Here is a 25,803-nt window from a genome sequence, read left to right on the forward strand (position 1 = left end):
ATAGGAGCCTTCCTGTTTTCCCTAAGTACAGGAAACAAACCTTTCCTGCCTTAGCACCTTGCCCTTATAATGATTCTTCACTATTAGATACTTTTTAAGACTCGCTATGAATCATCTATATATAGCATTTTCTTTACAATACCATGGTCTGCGAACCATGGGTGGGTCTCAAAACCACTCTATCACCTACCCACCCAAGCGACTAAATTCCCTTCGTGCTCCTCTTCCACATTTCGTGGAGGCTTTACATTTGTTACAAAAAGATATTACAAAATTGACCCAAAACTTGACCAAAATGACCCCCGGGACCCCATCCCAACAATTGTGTCACATGAGAATGCAAAATTTCAATCCCAAAAATTTTTATTACTATAGACCTATGTGTTGGTGTTTCCTCACCATAAGGACTATAAGAACTATTTTCCACTTTCCCAAATCCTGAAAATCATGTGCAACTCCTTCCTTAATTTTCAAGGAAATAAAGGGAACCTTAACTAGTTGGCTACGATCCTTCTAGTTGTTCTAGCACCAGCTCCACATAAAACATTCTATCTATGTCTATGCCATGATTTGAAGCTAATGACTTCTCCATCTCAACTATTGCACTATATTCTTGAATAATATCTACTTAAAATGAGGCCAACAATATAAATATCATTAAAATGATTCAAATCTACCCCAAAAATAGTGATAGATCATATTATGAGCTTAAATTTTGGTTCTATACAGCATTCTCTAATGATGCTAGTAGTTTTCCCTCTTTGGATCATTTAAAATGTTTTAAATATATAATACCATGTTCAATAAGGAAACGAATAATTCCCTCATAAAAATCATATACATCAGTCCCTAAACCAATGCTACTCTCATCATCACCAAGATATTGCATAATATTGTCATCATAGTCTTCATGGTGACCTTCATTTGTGTTGTTAATAGGGGCATATTTTGCAAATTCTAAGTATAAACCTTCCTTTAGAATAGTACATTTCTCATAGGAAGGTATTTCAATATGATTTCCTTCAAGGTAAATGAACAAACCTTCCTTTTCTAAGGTTTCCAATAGCTCTCAATGGATGTAATCAAAATTTCCAGTGCCTTGAGCTACAATTCCTAAGAAATATTTCACTTGAAGCTTTGAGAGAAGGTATACTCTTTGGACTACAAGAGTGTCTGAGCCAACCTTGTAGTTCATACCCTAAAAAAGTAGAAATAGTATCATCATGGCATCTTCATGTCTTTCTTCAAATTTTTAAATATGCCTCATTATCCTATAACCATATAATTGTTCCTAATCACCTAGCCATATATACTCATGAAATATTAATATTTAATATCCTTTAAAAGATATTAATGTATAATATATTTAATATTAATAATATATATATATATATATAATAGGTATATGAGTAATTTGGTATTAGAGCATGATTCGAAAAACCAACAAACATTATAAACCCTTCATCAAACATAAACCCATCATGGAGTAGAGCATTAATCAAGTAGGGGTGTTCAAGCAGGGAATGCGGACACAAGGGCATTCGACAACAAAGGGCATCCGACAACATGAGGGAAAGTGGTCATGGCAAGTGTGGGTAGGTGGTGACACAGAGGCACTGACAAATATGGTGGTAAGGCATTATCCTTATGTTAATGAAGGCTACCTCTTGTTATTGTATATATCTGGACATCATTTAGGGATTTCTTCTACTCATTGACTATAATGATAGATTCTTTAATAAGTGGCAGGAATGCATGTATGGTGAGTCATATAGGTAGAAAACCTAGTTGTTATGCCAACTTGATCCCATATAGATCTTTAACCTCTATGATGCTCTAGATTCTTCTCTCAACATGGGAACTTTATTTGAAATACACAACTATTCATTCTTATAACCATTCTTGGATTCACATAACACAGCATAGATCGATATTGTAGGATTACATTTTGATCTATTTTTTATCTAAGGTAGTAAAATCCAACAAGTTATTGGATTGGATTTGGAGAGTTTAAGTTGTGGGCTTCGATTTGATGTTAAACTATTCAAGAAGATGGAGGTGGGGGGAAAGAGGTTTTTTTCATCCATGAAAACTGTCATTCTCCTCCCATAATGTCTCATCATCCATGAAAACCACAAATTCCTCCTCCCACATTTTTCAACCAATGAACCAATAATCAATCCAGTAATGGAACTCATCCCTTCTCTCAGGGAATGTTTTTTTTATGGTGATTGTATGACCAAAAGTATTTTTTAGAAGATCAAATTCGATGGAGGCACTCTTTGCTAGAGTTGTCTATCGGTTGGTTTCTTTCCCAGGTCTATATCTTCTGCTCACTATTTCTTTCTTCTCTTGAACTAAAACTTTGGACCTCGAGAGAGTCGATTCGAATTATTGTAAGCTTTGTTTGCTAAACATGTAATCTACACTGGCTTACAACTACTCTGGTTAGAATTTAACACAAAAATGGTTAACAATGATAAATTTATAGGTATAGAAGGTCATGTCTAGTCCAACAAGCTCCAAACTGGTTGAAGGTCTTTATAAAAGTTGAGTATTTTTCGTTTGTGAGATCTAGTGCTTTCAATTACTATGATTTGTTGTTTACAACAACAACAAAAAACATTCATAGTTTCATTGACCTTGGTTTGTGTTATAAAGATCCTCTCATACCCATCACCCCTTTCGATACCTTTTCCTTTCTACATCCATAGGATAGGAATTGTTCACAGCTTATACCAACTCTACCATCATACTAAATCTCACCTTTGGACAACTATAGGTACCTTCACTTGAAGAAATAGAGGTAACAAGGTTTCTTTAGGCCCAACATAGACAGAATTCTTGTTATCTAGCATAAGTAAGATCTCTCTAAATGGGAAATAAATAATTAGTGAGGTATATTGGTGGTCCTATGGCCATTACTAGCACCACTATCCTAAGCTACCTCAGTTTAGAGATGCCCTTGTTGCTTATCATGAAAACCCAACTACACCACCTGTCACACCTACGTTAAGACCTAAACCTGTCTTCTCCCTATAACACTTAATCAAGGATGGTGAAAAGGAAAAATAGAAAAATCCCATGTCATCATCAATTAAATGTTACTTTATTTGCACCAAATCCTTTACAGAAGTTGATAAAAAAAGTACATACATTTTGTTTAAAAAATCTATCCATGAGGCACAATGCTTGTTTATGCATGTACCTATTGTCACCTATTTGAAGAAGTACATAGCTCAATTTACATTGATTCTTTCAAAACCCATTCCCTTTGGAGGTCATATTTCATATGTAAATTTTATCTGTGTGGTGGATATAAATGTTTTTATGAGAATAAAAAGGAGTTTTATGACTTGAATGGATAGCTTCTAATACATACTGATGGCAGTGGATTTATATCTAAATATCTGGCTTCACAATGTCCAAAAAATGTATTTGAAGGCAAAAATTTAAGCAATCAGATTTCATAGGCCTGCCCCTTGCTCATTTAGTGTCATATTTTCTATAATGGGTATGCATTCAAAGGAACAGTTCTTGTTAAAATAATATTTCCATGTAAAATGATCCATTTATAAGATTCGATAATCAAAGTTGAAGGAGATGAAAATTATGTTTGTTACCCAAGTATCAACTCCTTGGAAATTTGTGGAACCAACTATAAGTTGAGAACAAAATCCTTTTCAAGATACTTAATTGCATTGCTTACTTATGGAGGGGTCCCAAAAGATTACTTCATTGAGAATGTAATTAATGCTATAGAAAAAATTCAGGATTAACTTAAAGATGAAACAAAAGCTTGGAAAGTTGTAAAGAAATATAGATATTTAGAATATGACCACATCTGTATTGGAATGTTATCATGTGGAATTATTTTGCATGGATGAATGATTATTGGACTGACTGGAACCACCCCTCGGGTACCATGAATGAAATCTGAAGAAACAAACTGAAAATAGGTATCTAGCATATGAACATGCTCCTAGGTGCGATGCAGGGGGGAAAATATGGCTAGTTATATACATAGAGTCGATTGGATTTTACCCAGAACCAGACTATTAGTTAGTCCCTTGATGTCAGTAGGAAATGAAGAGGAAAATTTTATAATCCCACCAGCTAGAAAATGATTCCCATGCTAATGGAAAATAACCTAATAATTAAATATATGGTTAGTCTATATGTTGAATTTTTGGTACCTTTATGTGTTGCATTTCACATGGTATTCAAACATTTATAATCATTCAATGTCTAAGACTTGTATCTACTTCACTTGAATGAATCAACTTATATATGTGAAGTCATTTCTGGCTTTCTTTGATTGCCATATTGACTCAAACATAAAATACAAGCTCCTAGAGACCTCTTGATCAACTCAGAGCTTTATGGAAATGTTTATTCTCTAATTTCCATTATTGGCATAGTGTTAATCTATGATTAGTCATAGTTCACATTTATAGTATGGTTCACACTTATTTATGGCTCTTGCTCTCATGTCTTGTAGCTCATGAATAGTATTGTTTTTAGGCATCATATAACTAAATGAAAGATTCACTATGCATATGACAAACCTTCCTTATATGATTTTATGGATCCTTTATTCCAAAGGTAAATTGAAACATGAATTCTTAATCTTTCACATAGTCATCTAATTATTTGTTTCCTACATCCTTTTCAAAGTATTGTTTCTATACAATATGGAAAATATATTGGTCCTGTCATAATTCCTCTTCCAAGAGCCTTGTAAGCTGATGACTCATATAAGATCATGATGATCCATATTAGCAAAACGACTTCCTCCCAAGTTTTTTATTATTAAAATACTAGATGATTTCAAGAAACTCAACCAAGTATACTTTTAAACATGCTACTAGCATATGATTCTATCTATGATACCATACTAAATCAAGATGTTGCATGCTATTTAGGGCTCTTCTAGCCTTTCGTCCCTTCCAAGGCATCCTATAGCACTTACTCCAATTTCAGACTTGAGGTAACCCTAGAATTCCATACAAAAATAATTCGTGTTTCTTTGATACAAGATATAACATGGAGTTTCTATATATATTTAGACATATTTCAGTGGTATTTTTCTTATTAATATAATGATGAATAATTGTGGATGAATTTTTTTATTTTTTTTTAATGTGTCATAATGAATTTTCAAGATATCATAATATTTACGAGAAATTATTTAATTGGCTAAACTTACCCTCTTATGTCAAAAAGGAAATTGTTATTGATCTAAAATGTTTCATAAAATTCAAATATTTGAATCTTTATAGTTGAGGATGGCGGAATAAAATTACAAATTACACTTATTTAATAAACAGGGTAACAAGGGGAAGGAATCAACCTCAGAGTAGTCCATAGATGCAACTGAGGAACTGCTTAGTGAAGAAGCAATCTTTTTGTCCATCGATATGATCCAAACAATAAAGACACTTAAAATGAAATTAAGCAAGAAACTTGGTTATTTAATTATGATTGAGCTGAAAATAGAAGAGATAGGAGCCCAAATTAAACTGTGATGGGCCAAAATCGTCACTATGGGATGAGCAACTCATTTAGTTATCCCATTAATTTATTTATGATTTTAATTATCTCATCCTTTATTAAAAAAAAAATCTTTATTTTACGGGTGTTTTGAGGGAGTACGATCCTCATGTTAAAACTATGGGGGCTAACATTGGTAGCAATGTCGATGCTCCTCCTATGAGTGATGCTCACTAAGACCAATACACCTACTAAACCACACATGCCAGGATATGTACCCCTTGAACAACATATGTCAGTATCCGCACATTATGTTGTGGATGTAGAGCATGATCCCATCACATAATTTGAAGTGAGCTTTCCTGGATCTTCCCTTGTTACTAGCACAGGAACATTATCGATTACATTTTTGGTAGATGATGACCATGTCCCCATGAAATTAGAAAAACTTCCAGGTATTTAAGAAGTGTTTTAAATATTAAGTACAAACTGATTGAAATTAACGTATTGTCTATTATTATTTTAAACTAATGATAATATATTTTTGCAGGAAATGATGTATGCTATAGGAATTTGCTTGGCCTAACCTTAAAAATCTTTGGGCCCACCATTCACATAAACTAGAAATCCTGAATCTCTAAGTTGAAGGATAAACTTATGAACAGGATGGTTGGTTTGTTTGGTAAGGGTACCTTCAATAAAACTCGAGTTACCTCGAAGGTAGGTTTACATTGAAAACATATACGGGACTAGTATAGGTGTAATTTAGAAATGACCAGGTCATATGAGTGCCCTCTAGTGATTCCAGAGAGGGAGCAAAAATCCTTCGTGGCAAATGAAGACATGAAGGTGCTTCGAAAAGAAGGGAAGAAACCACCTAGACCTGAAAGGTATGAGGGACTTTTAATAATGTAATTATGATGCTCTATCATCATTGTGGCATCTAATTAAGTTTTTCAATATTGTCAATATAGGCTCCCAGATACATCCAAAGCCATAATGGATAAAATAGCTAAACATGGGAAGCATCATGTTGGCCTGGGTGGTTACTCAAAATTAGCCATAAAAATTGTAAGTATAGAAAAAAATTTCATCCAAATTATAAATTCTTACATTTTTAATTTAATATCATAGAAGAATAAAAAAACATATTCTCATGCAAAATTGCAGGGGTCACAATTCAATGAGGCTACCAAAGAGGAAGACTTAAAGCTTTCTTATGAGCTGTTGGGCATGGAATCCCCCCACAACATGTTTTGGGGTTCAAAGCCCAAGTTTTGAGTGATAATAATGTAATGTCGGCCTACTCATGGTCCGCGGACCATGGGATTGTATAAATAGAGTGAGGCTCTAAGTTGTAAAGATATGAAGATGAGAATAGAATCTAAGGGATAGAATGAGATAGTGAAGCATAAAAGAAGAGTCTAATTTTGTCTTGGGTCGTAGTAGTAGGAAGAGGCTCTATAGCTAATTGCACAGAGGCCTAGTAGAGGCCGCAGCTAGGTGCGCAGACCTCTACAGCTGAGTGCGTAGGGCGGAATAGAGTCTGTAGCTGAAGGAAGTGAATAATAAAGAGAAGTTTTATCTGCATTGCAGTATCTGTCTTGGATTATTATCTGTTGAATGTGAATTGTAATCATACTACTTATTTACTGCATGCATTTGTATGAATTGTGAATATTGTTAAGGATAACCGAAAGCATACAAATAAGCTAAGTTAATCAAATAAGATAGGGTTACTAGCAAGGACTTGGGTAATAACATTGTTCAGCCCCCGAGTAGGGCTGCGCAAAGACAACATCAGAGGCTGTGAGGTACGGGTAAGTGAGCGTAGCGACATGCGCGGAGGATCGAACCGCGGACAACTTGAACCCATCAAACATCCCCAGGGTTTAGAAACCTGGTTCTAGCACCCTCCCATACTACTTCAGGTGAGACCTCAGTCTACGCTCCGCAGACTGTTGCCGAAAGGGCCTATCGTACTAGAATTTGTTTGGCTAAATCACCTCTGAACCTAGGTCAGGCCCCAAAAAGCCAATAAATGGTTTTGTGTTCAGGATCGGGATCTATATAAGGGATGTCTGATGTCGTGTCATTGGAATCCGACATAGAAATAAATTGAAGGGTGGCTGGACAGAAAGATTCACTAGTTCGTGGCCCAGGAAAATAGGAATCCGTGAGTATCAAAGGAATAGTGTTTAGAGCACAACTTATATATGGAAATCCAGGAAATTTTCTTCGCATCCTTCCCCTCTAAGTTGTATGAGTGGATCGCGAAGTTAGCAGACAATCATGGAAGGTGTAGTCTCAACAAACAAATTGTGTGGACTCTAGAATTTTTGTGCATACTAGAACCATTGGAAGATAAGATCGCGCGCACTGTGGACCATTGGCTCGATCGAATTATAGGAGGATTTATCATCAAGTTCGCGGTAGACATGACAGTCAGCTATAGCGAGGCGGAACGATGCTTCCTCAAAGGACCGTGAGGTAGGTACATTAAATCTTTGAACACTTGGATTAAGATGTTATTATAGATTGATGTTTGGGGCTACCAAAGTGGGAGGATCTATAGAAACGAAGGTAGCGCAGGGATAGAAAATAGCCCCTTGATTTCGCCTTGATAGGAAAGTGAGGAAGAACTCACGAAAGTTTCTCTGAGAAGTGCGATCAGTCTGATAAGACAGAAAATTCCACGCATACCACCCCCACCTAAACCGCCACTGGTTTCACCATCGTCACCTCCATCTCTGCCCACACCACCTCTGCCACCACCACAGTTCAATATGGCAAGCACAATAAAATTGCCGGTGTTCAGAGTAGTAGGGAACGAGGATCCAGACCAATTTTGGTTCATGGCAAAAGCTGTATGGGAAACACAAGGAGTCGTGGATGACAATATAAAGAAGGCAACGCTGGTAAGCGCGTTGCAGGATTTGCGCACTGACATGGTACATTAAGCATTCTAATGATCATCCAAACGCGGGGATCGCAGATATCCAAGCTGCGCTGAATAGGGAATTTAGCAGGCCAAAATCAAAGACATAATCGATTATAAGGTTTAAGGAAATAGAGATGCTTCCAGGCGAGACCCCATGGGATCTAGATCAGAGACTGAAGAGTATGATTGACGAAGTCAACATGACCTTTATGGATGGACAGCATCACGCATGGTTTGTAGTGTCACTAACGCCGCATTTAAGGATGCCATTGTCACAGCAGAAGTTATCCACCCAGGCCGAAGCTTTGGAGATTGCAATGAGACTACATGAGACCCTAATACAAGATCCTAGCATGGGAGTCCAAAAAATCCACGTGCAACTGCAAAATTTATGTCTGGAAATGCAGAGTTTGAAATGGGATAGGACAACTTGCCCAGAAGTGCACGAGGAGGTATGGTGCATAAAATGCAAAGGACAGGGGCATGACAAGGACAATTGTCCAGTCTTCGTGAACTACTTGGTGGGAGGAGGGCCGATGCCATTAAGACTAGAGGCACAAGCAGGACTGAGCGCGGTGCCTACATTATGGTGCGTGATTTATCAAATAGGAGGAAAAGATGCTACAGATAATTGTCATCTATTACAGAAGTATACACAGACATCCCAGCAGTTGTTCTGTAATTTCTGCAGGTCAGTAGGCCATGATGAACACACCTGTAGAAGTTATGAATTGATGATGGATCAGGCTCCTGCTTACAGAGTGCAGCTCAAAACGCGAGCCCTCAATCCAAATGGAGGGATGGCGCATGCTAGATTTTCAGGGGCGTGGATGAGGTCGAGGTGGAATGGGACCAGGAGGGGGTCGCGGACAGCTGATTTGTTACAATTGCGGGGGGCCAGGGAATTATGCCTGCAATTGTACAAATCCGATGAGATCATCATGTTTATATTGTACTCATTTTGATCATGAGATGGAGGACTGCCCTACACTGATAATGAGGCTGCGCGATAAAGGAATACTCCAGCCTCCCCTAACTTAGACTTTGCAAATGATGAGGCCTAAGCCACGCGAAGAGGACCCTAATGTAAACATCATGCTCCGAGGCAGTATCACGACAAGAGATGACAAAGGTAAGCATCCTGAAGAAAGTGCATGTGATCCCAAGGCTCCTACAAAGGAACCTGAATTTGATTTGGAGCGCGCGAAGGAGACATTCATGGAAGTAAGAAGAGCTTCATGGAGGCCTCCACTTTAGGTAGTAAGGATCAACTAGATCCAGAGATGGATCCTTCAATGATCACTACCTTTCTGGAGACATGTATGAAGCTGTTGCGTGACAAAAAGGTTGTGAAGGGACTACAAGGGTACGCTCGGTCGAGAGAACCGCACGTAGTCCAGAAGCTCGGAGAGCACACATCGTGAATAGGAAGGGAAATGAGATTGACTGCACAAATTAGGGAGTATGAAATGGATAAAGTAATTATGGATCTAGGATTGGATGCGAATGTGCTACCAAAGCAAACATGGGAGCGCATGGGTGGGCTCGTGTTGCAATGGTCCCCTATTCAATTACGAATGGCGAACCAATAGAATATCCTACCGATGGGAAGATTGCAAGGAATAATAGTAGAAATCGAAGGTGCGAGTGCGCTTGCATATTTCGAAGTGATAGAGATTGTCGATGATAGAAATCCCTATCCTGCACTACTAGGAATATGTTGGGCCATTGATATGAACAGAGTGATAAACCTGAAGAAGCGCAAAATGATTTTTGATAAAAAGGCACTGCGTGTAGTGGTACCTTTAGACCCTACGGAAGGATCGTGCTACACAGAGCCAGTGCGTGATGACGAGCTAGACTGTATCTACAAGATAAACGCTTGGGAACAGGATTGGGTGAATCCTACAGCGGATGACCAGATTTCGTGGGAGCGTGAAATCTCCTGCACATCAGATTCATAAGGAAACAGAACAATGGCATAAGAGCCATCTGCATATGCGCCCCCCCAAAATAGGTTTATTGACCAGATATTTCAGTGCAGAATGGTCGGTGTACATCTTAAAATGTCCTCCGAGCAAATAGTGTCGGTATTTTTGGAGTGCGTACACCATTACCAACCCTCATGCTCGGTGGTAGAATAGTTCTTATCTGCTTTGGACAACCTCTGACTTGCAAACGTGATAGGGTGATCCAAGCCTTCCCCACCCTCCTATGTGAGTACTAATCCCAGCGTGATACACGATGCATCAACATGGACATGAAACTCCACATACCATTTTAGGAAGACCAGAATTGGCATGGAGGCCAATTTCCCCTTTAGGACATCCAAACTTTTCATGCAATTGTCATTCTAGCAAAATGTAACATCCTTTTTCAATAGTTTTTCCATCGGTGTGGTGATTTGTGCATAGCTTTTGATGAACTTTCTATAGTACCCGGTGTGTCCCAAGGTAGCGTGCAGTTGTTTAACAATTCACGGTGCTTCTAAATTTAGAATAATGGAAATCTTCGCAAGGTCCACCATCAGTCCATGTTTGCAGACCACATTTCCCAGCAGGTTTCCAAAGGGAATGAGGAATGTTCACTTCTTAAGGTTTAGCGCAATCTGGTGTTGTCAGAAAGTATCCAGCATCAAGCGTAAGCTTGCTACATGGTGCTTAACTAATCTGAAGATAGTCCAATCATCTAGATAGACCTCCAAGAACTTGTGGATCTATTCTTTGAACATAGCAACAACGATGCGTGAAAATATGGCTGGCGCATTTTTCAATCCAAATGGCATAACAGTGTATTGAAAGCAGCCCCATTCTGTTGTGAAGGTCATTTTTCTCCTGTCTTCTAGCATGATCTTGATCTGGTGGTACCCCGAGAATCCATCTGTGAACGAGTATGCTTCTTGTCCACCAACATTTTCCAATACTTCATCTTTGAATGGTGTCGGGAATGGATCATGTACACAGGCATCATTCAACTTCCTGGGGTCCACACATATCCTTATTTCGCCCTTCTGCTTTTTCTCCTGTACTACTATAGGACTCACCCAGTCGAATTCTTCCACCGGCATAATAATTACGGCTGCGAGCATTTTGTCTAATTCTATGTGGACCTTTTCCTTGTATTTCATATTCAAGCGGTAAGGCCTCTGCTTGACCGGCTTCACATCAGGTTTTACGGTGATCTTCATCATCCCTAATTCATCAACAATCCCTTTTAAATCTGTAATTTTGGTCAGGAATAAGTCTTGGTATTCACGGAGTAGCTAAATGACCTTATCCACCGTGGCATCATCCCAATAGTCTCCAAGCATTGCATACTTTGGTTCCGCGTCTGTCCTAATGTTTACCTACTTCATTTTAGTGGCGCGGTGATGTCGGGGTCCTCAATCAATGGTCCTTGAACCTTGCGATAGCCTTCCATTTCTAGAATGTTAATATTTCGTGGGTCCTCATCATCCTCCTCAACATTTACACTATAACACTCCAGCGCACAGCTTAGCTGTGTTGCCCATTTCGGCTGAAGCACTTCTATTGGCTCCTTGGGTATTTTGAAGATAACTTCTTTTACCACTTGTAGCACATCATCAACTATATCCCACCAACGATCTTCAAACGTAAAAGTTAACAGAAAGCCCTCGCGCAATATATCCCATTCACTTGTACGATGGGAGAGCTCCGTCTCAGTATACCAATTCATGGGTATGACATCTAGGGTATGATAGAACAAATGAACCCATTCAGGCTGTGGCTCTTCCCTGTAGACCTTGGTCCATTTCACGAGGTGTGTACACAGATCATCTCGTTCATCATACTTGTCTGCTAGCCACATCTGTGGTTTCCCAAATCATAGGTGCATCATCCTTCTACATCCATGCCAGTACTCAAAGCTTCTCTGATGCATACCCCACCACCTTGCGGGCATAGCGTGCAGTGCCCATTTCAGAGCATCGAACCACTGTTGTTCTAGCACTATTCTTTCAAATTTGTTCAGGAATTCATCCACCACTGTCAACCCGTCATACATAGGCAGATCCCTTACCTCTGTAGTCACGCAACGCAGTGATCTTATCATCATGTTGCAATTGAGCGTGGTACCTCGCGTAACTAGTTACACAACGCAGTGATCTTATCATCATGTTGCAATTGAGCGTGGTTACCTCATGTAACTAGTATAACTAGTTACACGAGGTAACCACGCTCAATTGCAACATGATGATAAGATCACTGCGCTGCGTGACTACAGAGGTAAGGGATCTGCCTATGTACGATGGGTTGACAATGGTGGATGAATTCTTGAACAAATTTGAAAGCACAGTGCCAGAACAATATTGGTTCGATGCTCTGAAATGGGCACTGCACGCTATGCCCGCCAGGTGGTGGGGTATGCATCAGAGAAGCTTTGAGTACTCGCATGGATGTAGAAGGATGATGCACCTACGATTTGGGAAACCACAGATGTGGCTAGCAGACAAGTATGACGGACGGGATGATCTGTGTACACACCTTGTGAAATGGACCAAGGTCTACAGGGAAGAGCCACAGCCTGAATGGGTTCATTTGTTCTATCATACCCTAGATGTCATACCCATGAATTGGTATACTGAGACGGAGCTCTCCCATCATACAAGTGAATGGGATATCTTGTGCGAGGGCTTTCTGTTAACTTTTACGTTTCAATATCATTGGTGGGATATAGTTGATGATGTGCTACAAGTGGTAAAAGAAGTTATCTTCAAAATACCCCAGGAGCCAATAGAAGTGCTTCAGCCAAAATGGGCAACACAGCTAAGCTGTGCGTTGGAGTGTTATAGTGTAAATTTTGAGGAGGATGATGAGGAACCAAAAAATATTAACATTCGAGAAATGGAAGGCTATCGCGAGGTTCAAGGACCATTGATTCAGGACCCCGACATCACCGCGCCACTAAAATGTAGGTAAATATTAGGACAGACGTGGAACCAAAGTATGCAATGCTTGGAGACTATTGGGATGATGCCATGGTGGATAAGGTCATTTAGCTACTCCGTGAATACCAAGACTTATTCCCAACCAAAATTACGGATTTAAAAGGGATTGTTGACGACTTAGGGATGATGAAGATCACCGTAAAACCAGATGTGAAGCCAGTCAAGCAGAGGCCTTACCGCTTGAATCTGAAATACAAGGAAAAGGTCCGCATAGAATTAGACAAAATGCTCTCAGCCATAATTATTAAGCCAGTGGAAGAATTTGACTGGGTGAGTCCTATAGTAGTACAGGAGAAAAAGTAGAAGGGAAAAATAAGGATATGTGTGGACCTCAGGAAGTTGAATGATGCCTGTGTACATGATCCATTCCCGACACCATTCAAAGATGAAGTATTGGAAAATGTTGGTGGACAAGAAGCATACTCGTTCATAGATGGATTCTCGGGGTACCACCAGATCAAGATCACGCTAGAAGACAGGAGAAAAATGACCTTCACAATAGAATGGGGCTGCTTTCAATACATTGTTATGCCGTTTGGATTGAAAAACGCGCCAGCCATATTTTCGCGCATTGTTGTTGCTATGTTCAAAGAATAGATCCACAAGTTCTTGGAGGTCTATCTAGATGATTGGACTATCTTCAGATTAGTTAAGCACCATGTAGCAAGCTTACGCTTGATGTTGGATACTTTTCGACAACACCAGATTGCGTTAAACCTTAAGAAGTGCACATTCCTCATTCCCTTTGGAAACCTGCTAGGAAATGTGGTCTACAAACAGGGACTGATGGTGGACCCTGCGAAGATTGCCATTATTCTAAATTTAGAAGCACCGTGAAGTGTTAAACAACTGTGCGCTACCTTGGGACACACCGGGTACTATAGAAAGTTCATCAAAACCTATGCCCAAATCACCGCACCGATGGAAAAACTATTGAAAAAGGATGTTACATTTTGCTAGAATGACAATTGCATGAAAAGTTTGGATGTCCTAAAGGGGAAATTGGCCTCCATGCCAATTCTGGTCTTCCTAAAATGGGATGTGGAGTTTCATGTCCATGTTGATGCGTCGTGTATCGCGCTGGGATTAGTACTCACACAGGAGGGCGGGAAAGGCTTGGATCACCCTATCGCGTTTGCAAGTCAGAGGTTGTCCAAAGCAGATAAGAACTATTCCACCACCGAGCGTGAGGGTTGGTGATGGTGTACGCACTCCAAAAATACCGACACTATTTGCTCGAAGGACATTTTAAGATGTACACCGACCATTCTGCACTGAAATATCCGGTCAATAAGCCTGTGTTGGGCGGCCGCATATGCAGGTGGCTCTTATTGTTCCAGGAATATGATTTTGAGGTTGTAGTAAAGCCGGGATGACCAAACGTAGGACCAGATCACTTGTAGCGCATTGAGACGGGCAAGGAAACCACTAATTTGGAGGAGGGACTATCTGATGCTCAGATTTTTGTTTTGCATGTCGCGGGCAGACACTTCGAAGATATAATCCACTTTCTGACAACAGGGACCGCGCCAAAGGAATACTCCGTCCAACAAAAGTAGAAATAGGTGGTGCGCGTAGCAGATTTTTCTGTCATCGCGGGGCACCTATATAAAATGGGCAATGATGAGATATTGCGAAGATACGTACCTGAATTTGAATGAAGTCAGATCCTTGGGGAAGCACATGGGGGTGCTGCAGGAAGAAACTATACAAGACGCACGACCGAACAAAATATTCTTTGCACAAGATTATGGTGACCAACCCTGCACCAGGATTCGAAAGCGCACTATAAGGCCTACGATTTATGTTTAAGGATTGAAAAACCATCGCGAAGGGACGATATGCCATTAAATCCGCAAATGACACTACATCCATTCAAAAAATAGGCAATCGACTTTGTGGGACCAATCAAACCTCAGGGAAAGATGGGTGCGCACTACATCATCACCACAGCAGACTATCTAACACGATGGGTGGAAGCACAACCAGTCAAAGACTGCACAACTGCTACGGCTGCGAAGTTTTTTTTCGAAAACGTGTTGACCTGATCTGGTTGTCCAAAAATCTTAATGATTAATCATGGAACACATTTCCTGAACGAAACTATTAGCGCGCTCACAGAAGAATTCTAGGTGTATCATCAGAAAAGTACACTATACCACCCACAAGCCAATTGGACTATAGAAGCTTTCAACAAAATACTGGAGACTGCGCTAACCAAAGTGTGCAACGCGAAAAGAAATGATTGGGACCTGTGCGTACCTACCATGCTATGGGCTTATAGGACAATGTGTAAGAAACTAACGGGACATACACCTTTCCGGTTAGTTTATGGCATAGAAGCTATCATGCTGATGGAATATATCATACCTAGTCTACGAATAGCAGTGCTCATAGGGATGACGGACCGCAAAGCTCTGGAGGAAAGGCTTGTGCAATTAGAAGAACTTGAGGAAGAATGGTTTTTGGTTGGATTTCATCAGAAGGTACAAAAACAGCGTGAAAAATCCTGGCACGACCACCATATCAAGTTGCACACCTTCAAGGTAAATGACTTAGTGTTGTTATGTGACAGTAAGTTTGAAAAATTTTCGGGAAAATTCAGAATGCATTGGCTGGGACCATACGTGGTTAAGGATATCACGGACGGAGGTGCGGTCCAGCTAGTCAAACTAAATGGAGAACCTTTCCTAGGCAAAGTAAATGGAAGCCGCTTGAAGCCCTATGCAGGTGGGCCAGCTATCTGACTGGCCATTCGAAGCACAGTCTTCGTGACCCGAGGAGGTAGACAAGGGCGCGGGACTATAAACTTACGCAACAGATGTCGATATAGATGCCGGTATGAGATAATTAGGCCTTACAACCACTAGGTAATATAGAAATGTATGTGTCGTGGAATCTAAGAAAAATAGGACGGAAAGAGGATTAACTCCACATTTATGTGATATTCAGTAGCTTAAATCATGCATGTATACAAACAAATGGTGCTACTTTCTTCACATTCCATGGGGGAACTATTGTTCTTTCTTAAGACTGTTCATTTCATGTACCTCTGAATTATGTACAACAACAACAAATTGAAAGTATTATGTATCTAACATTCCCAAGTTAATTTGATTGGGTGTTTTTTACTCCAAACATCATTTTAAAATTTTAAAAAATTTCTCTTTCAAGTGATTTAGTCAATATGTCAACAATTTTCTGATTTGTGGAATAAAGTATCAAATGAATAGTCTTTCCCTCTACATGATATTGAACCAGATGGTACTTTATTTTGATGTGTTTTATTTTCTCATGTAATATGGGATTCTTGGCCAACTTGATTGCAAAAGTATTTTCAACAATAAGAAGAGTAGAATTCATGTGTTTCTCCTACACTTCACTTCATCACAAGTCAAGGAAGGAAAATTGCATGGGAGTGGTGCCTCCTTTAGTAGGATCAAAGGTCTATAAAGTGAGTTTTAATGGCCATTTTTTGGTAGAATTTGTTTGATAGTAATCAACAAAACTTCATTTGTATCTCTTCTTTACTTCTTACATTACTATCTATACTAGATGCAAGATAGCTTATTGCAATCTATTTATTTCACTACTTCCAAGAATGTTTATGAAAAGAAAAGAAAATGTTTTATTTATTTCACTACTTCCAGGAATGATTACGACAGGAAAATAATTTTTTTGCTTCGATGAAGATATATTTCATAAATATTGGTAAGGTTTGAAAAGAAGGTAGGATATTATTTGTTACTTAATGTGAGATTGATTATGTTTTTAGATAACCAAAGAAAAAAAAACCTTTTGTTGAAATATGTAGTCTGGGGGACATGACAACAGTGATCTTTATTGTTTTGATCATGATGAGATGTTCATTTCTCTCGACCCAGTCGTAACAGTCAATAAGCTGATGGTTAGAACAAACAAAGAACTTGTTCGTTTGATTCACATTAGAAATTAAAGTGATTTTTTTTATGTCATAAGTTCAATTATGAATGTTTGTTTTTTCTATTTACATTATCTAATTGGAAAAACATTTTCTTTCTTATATAGGATTTTTTAGTAGAGATCACACCAAAACATACAAACACCACAAGCCAGCTTTCAATGGAAGAGAGTGTCATATATCAGGATCCTATACAAAAATAGGAGCATAAGGAAGCCATTCCAATAGTGTAATACTTGTAATAATAATAACAAAAAATATCAATTTAACATTTCTTTCTTGTTACATCTGATGATCCACCCCTCTTGCGACAGCCTCAAAGACATCATGAGTACATGACCAGGCCATCAAAAATAAATATAAAGAAATGATTTTACTAGTTATAGCATCCTAGATCCATCTAACTCTAGATCTATCATGCGTCGATAGGGATAAAGCCCCTCAAGGTGCAAACCTTCTTTTTGGAGTCTAAAATTTGAGGAAAGGTTTTCACCTCAAGGGATTTGATCCCTCTCAGTGGATGATAAATCCGAAGTTAGATGGATCTAGGATAGTTCCAGTTGGGGAAACAATGTCACATTTTCATATTAACATAATTATGTATATTTTCGAGTTGTGCATCATACTTTGAAATTTACATGATTAGAAATACAAATAGCAACAAATAATATCAATGTAACGATGTTTAGTGATCAATAAAATGAAATAATTGTTAATATATTGGGAAACAAATACATTTATCATATCATTCAGATGTGATATGAAGAAAATATTGAAAAACACATAAATCACTTAGTATTTAATCTTAATATCTCTTATTTTCCTATTCTTTTAGACAAAACGGCACACTTTTCCATCTTTTCATACTGATCGTATGAAAAAGGAGTTTGAAATTAAAGGCCATCCAAATATTTAACTCGAGATATCATTGTAAAAGGAAGACCTTGTCACTCTATCCTTCCAATATTAATAATTGCCTTCTCTAATGTCAATCCCTGGGACTTATGAATTGTTAATCCCCAAGCAAGTCTTAATGGAATTTGTCTATTATGACCTATTTCAATAGGTATAATAGAAATAGTATGAGGGTATAGTTCAACCCGTGTAACTCTGACATAATTATCAAATGGGCGAATGCATGAAGATGGGTTACACTTTTGCGCCAAATGTGGCGATGATATTACAAGTTTTTCCTATTTTATTGAGTTGAAGCCGTCAAAATTCATATAAGCATTGTGAATTTTGATTTGGAGTAAAAACGTAAATTGTCAAGAATTATATTGTTGACCTAATGACATTTTTTCAAAAAAAATTAGTTTTGTATAATATGTCAATCTTTCGTTAAATGAAATGCTTGTTCTTGCAAATTTTCACACATATTAAGAGGTATGTTTGTGTTCACGTAGCAAAACGTAGTCTAAAATGTGTAATTTTTAAAGTATACATATATGAGCATGACACACAGGGAGAGAGATAAGTTTTTCTTTTTTATGCAAAATTATATTTTTTATTATTTTTCGAAGTTGGTGAAGTAATATTTTAATTGCATTTTGCAGATACATGTGTTTGCGTAAGGTTTTTTTTCAAATTGAAAAACTAAGAGTACCCTTTTGGAGAAGACTCCTAAACAAAGGTAGTGGTATTTTTTGAATTTTTTTGTTCCGTATATTTTATGATATTGATTTTTTATTCAACCTCTTTAAAATTGTTCAAAAAAAAATTCAAGCATTATGTTTAAAAGAAATTAGATGAAAAATATCATATGAATTCGAAAATGTCAAATTCATATGTCATTGGATAGAGGATTCCTTCATGAATCCAACATGATCAACTCCACCACCTAAGGACAAAGTTTTCCCTAAGTCCACTAAGGTACAAAATGGTGTTGCAAGAAATTTTGCAGAAGGAGTGCTGAAATTGTGGATTTTAGGACTTCATAGGCTCGATCGAGCATTTAAATCTCAAATTCAACTAGCTCGATCAAGGGTTTCATAAACCCTCGATCGAGCCATTTACGTGATTAATAGGGACTCTATCGAGTGTTATGGCTCAATTGAGCCAATATATAAAAAAAATTGTTAATCCCATAATTTAGATTTTAGAATCAATAAATATCTAAAATTTAAGTTTTTGCAACATTTTAAAATCCCAAACTTTATTATAATTTTTGTTATCATGTCATGTAGAAACCTTATTAAATTTAATATTAATATTAAAAAGATTTATTATTATGAAATTTGAAATTAATATAAAAAAATTAATATTAATAGATTTTAATTTTAATATTAGATTTATTAATTTTGGATTAATATAATATTACTAACTTTAATATAATGTAAAAAAATTTATATGATAATATATACTAGCACAACCACATTAATAAATGTGGTTGATATATGTTGTAGGTGTCAACAAAAGAGTCATTAACACAAAAAGAGTCATACAAGTTGACTCAATATGTTAATTTTATTTAACTTGATTTTTTTATAAATCTAAAATAATAAAATATATAATATTTTTAAAATCCTAAAGTAATCATAACCTAAAGCTACCTAAAGAAATAAAACCTAAACAGTTTCAATTAGAAGACATGAAGTGCTTTATGTATCTCTGATGGAGGTAACTAGAACATTAATATTTTGGAAAATTTTAGATAATATTTCCATGGAAAATTATCATTTTCCCTCTAGGTGAATGTACAACACACATTTGAAATCTTGCATTTTAAATATGTATTATATAAAATAAAAAATAAAATATGTTGTACGACATCAAAATAAAATAAAATAAATATTTAAACATAATATTTTAATTGTCAAAGTATTTTAAAATTTTTGAAATATAGAGGAGAGAGAGTGGGAGAGAAGGGTAAGAGAGGGGGGGGACACAAATATGGAGAGAGGGAGAGGAGGAGAGATTCTCCGAGAAAGAGAGGGAGCTTGAGAGATGGATTTGGAGGAAAAGATAGGGAATGAAGAAGTTCAAGACATATAGAGAGAGAAATGTGGAGGGAGATATCTAGGGAGTGACAAGGGAGAGATGGAGAGAGAGTGTGTATGTTTGGGGGTGAGATAAAAAGACAAAGGAGAGATGGAGAGAAAGGGGGGAGACAATGAAAGATGGAGGTAGATAGTTAATATAGTTGTAGGACAAAGCTTGAGAGAGAGAGAGAGAGAGAGAGAGATGAGGGGGATAGATAGAGGGAGGTGGGAGAGAAAGGAAGAGAGAGAGGACTTGATAGGGATATAAAGAGAATGATGGAGTGGGAGAGAGGGGGAGGTAATAATAAATACATATAGAGAGATAAAGGTGGAGAGAGAGAGAGAGAGATGGAGTAACAAGAGAGATGGAGAGAGAGGGAGAGTGAGGTATATATACATATATACATATATACATACATACATACATATGTGTGTGTGTGTGTGTGTGTGTGTGGCAGGGGGGTGGGTGAGGGGGGCCGGGGGGGAAGGGACAATGTGTATGTTTGCGAGGTGATATAGAGAGGTTAAGAAGGGGATATGGAGGTAGATAGAGATATAGATGGAAGGGGGAGAGAGGGAAGAAGAGAAAGATAAAGGTAGGGAGGGAGAGATAGATAGATATGAAGAGAGAGTGTGTGTGTGTCAGGGTAGGTGAGATAGAGATACAAATAAGGAGATATGGAGGGATATATCTATATAAATGGAGCAGGGAGAGAAAGGGAATAAAATTGATTGCACTAGATGAATTGATTTAATTGTACAGATGTTGAGTTTTAATCCTATTTGATTTCTTTCATTATATGCGTTTATTTATGTGTAGATTTTGATTTCTAATTATATTTCATTACTTGCATTATATGCATTAATTTCATTAAAAATGTTAATTTATAATCTTGTTTGATTGATCTTGCATTAGATGCATGTTGATTCCTATTCCTATTTTATTGCTAACATTAGATGCATTGATTTCAATGTAGATGTTGATATCTAATCCCATTTGATTGTTTCTAGCATTATATGCATTGATTTTAGTGTAGATGCTAATTTCTAATCCTATTTGATTGTCTGCAGTAGATGCATTTATTTTCTAGTGTAGATGTTTTTTTCCGAAGAAAGAGAGTTCATAATTTCTATTAAGAGAGAAATTACATGTTGTTGATGCCAAGGGCATATGTTGTAGTGTGGTTTTCACCACTGTTCAGAAATATATCAAAAATACATCAAGAAAGACCCACTAGGATACGTTGGTTCTGTATCCCTCATAGAAATAACAGTGTCTTACAAAAAACCAAAATAAACAGAGTTTTGAGGAGTATATCCCTCATACAGTAAATATAAACCGATCTGTACTGTGCTGTTATATACAATAAGAAACATGTAGAGCAAAATTTATATGGGGGGAGTGTCCCCCTGTAGGAGGCCGTCTATATATGGTCGATGAAAAAACCTGTGCATCCCCTCTGGTTTGTATTCCTCAATCAGCCAGTCTCCTAGAGGTCGATCCGCTGCTTCTTTCGAGAGCCGGTCAGCAGTTGCATTTCTTTCCCTGTAGATGTGAGAAACAGTGATCTGGTCAAAATGTGTTTTAAGAAAAACAATTTCTTCCAAGATGTGTTTCAATGAATATGCATGACAGATAGTTTTGTTATTTGCCCAATCAATCACAATCTTTGAGTCCCCAAAAATTTGTAGTTGCCGACAGTTTTTGGATATAGCAAAATAGAGTAGATGTCTCAGTGTAATAAGTTCAGCATGGTTGTTGGTACCCGGTCCAAGTCCCATTCTCAGGTGAAAAAAGTGTGAGTCAGATAGATGAAATAATATACCCCCCCCACATCCTTGCATTGGTGCAGCCCCATCAAAATATGCCCAAGGCATGTCTCTGTTGATATTTTCAGGCATAATGTTCCTGGGTGTATTAAGTTTATTTTCAAATGGAATTTCCGTGTATGCCGCGCAGATGGACGGCGGGAGAAGATGCCAATTGACCCTGCAGTCCTCAAAGATTATGGCATTACGCCTGTTCCAAATGTACCAGGATACCACAGGCGGTAAGTTCCTAGCCTTTTCTGAAGCCACCGCAGACCACCACTGATCCCAGGCTGTGAGAATATCTGCACCCTGCCAAACTGTGTTTATGTTGAGGGTCTGTGTGACCTGGTACCACAGATCCTTAGTGACCTCGCAGGTAAGAAATAGGTGTAGTGTTGTTTCCTCCTCTTTTCTGCAAAGGACACACCAAGTTGGTCCAGCAAATGCCCGTTTTCTGAGGATGGAGCCAGTAGGTAACTTGTCTGCAAGAATATTCCACATTAGAAGACGAGCCCTTGGCTGTGCTTGTAGATGCCAGATATCAGACCACCAGTTTTTATGAATGTCGGGTTTCTTTGCTTCGATCAGCTTGTAGTAGCCAAGCTTCGGTGCGTAAATACCAGATTTGGCAGGCGCCCAAATGAGCTCATCTTCCTCCTCATGTAGCTTGATGTGCGATTCGGTAAGAGCTTGTATGTAGCCTTTCCAGTATGTGTTCCATTCATCTGACAGTTGCCACTGACGGTCCGTGACCCATGCCTGTGTGAAGATAGTAGATCGTTGAATATCGCCAATCTGTGCAAGATATTTTATGCCCCTATTGTTTAGATAACGGACCAATCCTTCCGGCAGTAGATGTGCATTCCCTGAGCCAGGCCAAGGGTCTAGGCCAATACGGACTTGTGTGCCATTGCCAATTCTACATAGCAGGTTATCTCGAAAGAGTGGCATAGCTTTTAGCGTGGCCCTCCAGATCGCAGATATGCCTTGTCGGTTCCAAGTGGGTCTGCGGATCCAGTCAATGATGTTGGAGGGCCAAATATACTTTTGGTGTATTACTTCCGCCCATAAACTGTCGAGTTTGAGAAGTGACCAGCCCTGTTTAGTTGTTAATGCTTGAGAAAACTCTGAGAGAGATTTTAGTCCCCACCCTCCCCATCTCTTGGGTGTGGAGACCATTGACCATCTTGTCCAAGCAAAAATCTTCCCCTTTTTATTGCCATTCCACAGGAACCTGTTGCAGATTTGTTGGATTTTTTGAAGGATGCTTTTTGGTATCCATGTGAGGGACATCCAGTAGACTGGGGTAGCCTCAAGAACAGATTTGATCATTAGTAGTCTACCTGCTTTTGACAGTAGTCGATGATGCCAGCAGTTGATCCTTTTTTCAATTTTGTTTATAAGCCATGACCAGTGTTCAGATTTATACCCATCCGGCCTTAGTCTGAATCCAAGGTATTTGATGCCATCCAGCATATTATTTTCCAAGAAGGGGAAGTGCTGGTTCGCCAGCTGAGATTCCTGATATGTGCATCCCATCATGGATCTGGTAGATTTCTCCCTGTTGATCTCCATGCCCGTGGCTTTACAGAAGAGTTGAAGTATATCATTTAGTGCAATGGTGTCCCGGACACTTCCATATAGGAAGATTAAGATGTCGTCAACAAACAGTAGATGAGTAAGAGAGTACTGTTCAGTAATTTTGAGTCCACTGAAGTCTCCATTCCTTTTTGTTGCGGCAATGAGCCTACTAAGCCCCTCCATGACAATAAGGAAGAGTAGTGGGGAAAGAGGGCAGCCTTGCCTGATACCTCTGTTGATGTGAAAGCGGGCAGAGGCTGAACCATTAATAAGGATAGCAAAGGAGACAGTAGTTATACATCCCATAATCCAGTTTATGAGCATGTGGGGGAAGCCCAAATGGGTGAGAATCATCTTTAGGTAGAGCCAGTTAACCTTGTCAAAGGCCGTTGCAAGGTCGATCTTTAGAGATATTCCTTTGAGATTCTTCAACTTTATGGAGTGTAAGGCTTCCTGGGCTATGCCAATGGCCTCTTGGATGTGACGATTTTGGAGGCAGGCAAACTGTTCTGCAGATATATGTGTGGACAGAATAGGTTTAATGCGGTTGGCAATGATTTTGGCAATAATTTTGTAGAGGCAATTACAAAGAGAGATTGGACGAAAATCATTGAAGGATGTGGGGTCATCAGATTTGGGTATCAAGGCAATGAAGGTTTGATTCATGGGTGGATGTATGTGCCCAGTGATCCGGCTCTCCTCAATGACTTCCAATAAGTCCCCGCCCAGCAGATCATAGAAGGCAAGGTAGAACTCCACTGGCCAACCATCTGGCCCCAGACTTTTATCTTTTTTAAACCATTTGAGAGTACTTTCCAACTCTTGTATAGTGACCGGTTGATTGAGATCTTCAATGTCCTCATGTCCAACAAACCGAGGAAAATGTCCTGCAAGATTGATGATGTCTGGTAGATTGATAACATTCGGCGCAGTGAATAGATGCTTAAAGTGTGTTACCCCCAAATTGGCAAGTTGCTGATGTGTGGTAGCCCAACCATCTGGTTCACTTGGCAGCTTCCAAATGGTATTTGATGCCTTTCTGCCATTAGCGAGGTTATGGAAGTATTTAGTATTACTGTCTCCAGCTTTGAGCCAAATGGCTCTGCTTTTGAGTCTCCAGAGCTCCTCCTTTTCTTGTAGAATCTTTGTTTTTTGCCCAAGCAACTGATTCAGTAATGATTTTGAGTCATCGGAGAGATAGCCAGCACCCCTCTCATCAGTCAATAGAGCTATCTGTTCTTCAGTGTCCTTCAGCCTCTGTTCATCTCTGCTCCGCTTTGATCTCGCCCAAGTCTCAGTCATTTCTTTGAGCTTCTTCAGTCTATCACAGAAATCCATCGCTTTCCTCTGTTCCCTCAGGGGGGGTTGTGATGCCCAGAAATCCGAGACCATCTTGATGAAATCTGGCTCTTGGAGGAATCCAGCAAAAAATTTAAAGGGGGAGCGCGGCTTCAATTTTTTATCGCTGACCTGTAGTAGTATCGGATGATGATCTGATAGTCCCCCAGTGCTGACCCATTGTCTGTACAAGGGGAACAATTGTATCAACTCCTCATGCATCATATATCTGTCTAAGCACCGCCCCAGAGCAGCCTCACCTGTACGCTGATTGTGCCAAGTAGGGAGCTTCTTGTTCATGGGGATATCCACAACATGATGTGCATCAAATAACATATTCATTTGATCCACAATAGGGTCACTCTGTGCATGATGTCCCCAGGATTCTCCAACCCCTAAGGAGAAATTGAAGTCGTCCCCCAACACTGTATTCTGAGTGATATGATTGCCATTCAGAAAGTTTTGCCAGAATGAAAGCCTATTCTGGTTGGGCCCATAGATGTTGATAATCCTGATAGGGATGCCCAAATCGCCCATGAAAATATCCATGCCAAGAAAGCCACTGCCCCCCCAAACAGAGAGTGGCCTGCTTTTTCTGGGATTTATACCAATGAGCAGACCTCCAGATCGTCCGCACGCATCCAATCCATGTAAAATCCAGCCAGGGAGCAGAGCTTGTAGACTTCACACCGCCACCTCAGATGTGCAAAGGGTTTCCTGTAGGAATATTATATCGCAACTTGATTCATAC

At 38.8% G+C, this 25,803-nt stretch overlaps 1 protein-coding gene across 1 annotated transcript; it reads right to left on the bottom strand.

The window, feature by feature from the left end:
• Positions 1-502: 502 nt before the first annotated feature.
• On the bottom strand, positions 503-25,601 carry LOC149243354 (uncharacterized). The gene is made up of 3 exons (XM_089371194.1): positions 24,871-25,601; positions 22,148-24,753; positions 503-624 (listed from the first exon to the last, which is right to left on the bottom strand). Exons 1-3 carry the CDS (start codon positions 25,599-25,601, stop codon positions 503-505), a joined length of 3,459 nt encoding a protein of 1,152 aa, XP_089227320.1.
• Positions 25,602-25,803: the final 202 nt, after the last annotated feature.

The sequence above is a fragment of the Pinus tabuliformis genome, chromosome 8 (assembly GCF_031772625.1).
Source record: "Pinus tabuliformis cultivar Carrire ecotype Pingquan chromosome 8, CPIR1, whole genome shotgun sequence".
Taxonomy (NCBI): Eukaryota; Viridiplantae; Streptophyta; class Pinopsida; order Pinales; family Pinaceae; genus Pinus; species Pinus tabuliformis.

Coding starts and splice junctions, on each gene's coding strand:
- LOC149243354 (XM_089371194.1), bottom strand. CDS start 25,601: ATGGATATTTTCATGGGCGATTTGGGCATCCCTATCAGGATTATCAAC. Junction 24,754..24,870: donor TTACTGAATCAGTTGCTTGG/GCAAAAAACAAA, acceptor CGCTAATGGCAG/AAAGGCATCAAATACCATTT. Junction 625..22,147: donor AATGCAAGGATGTGGGGGGG/GTATATTATTTC, acceptor CATTTTAAGTAG/ATATTATTCAAGAATATAGT.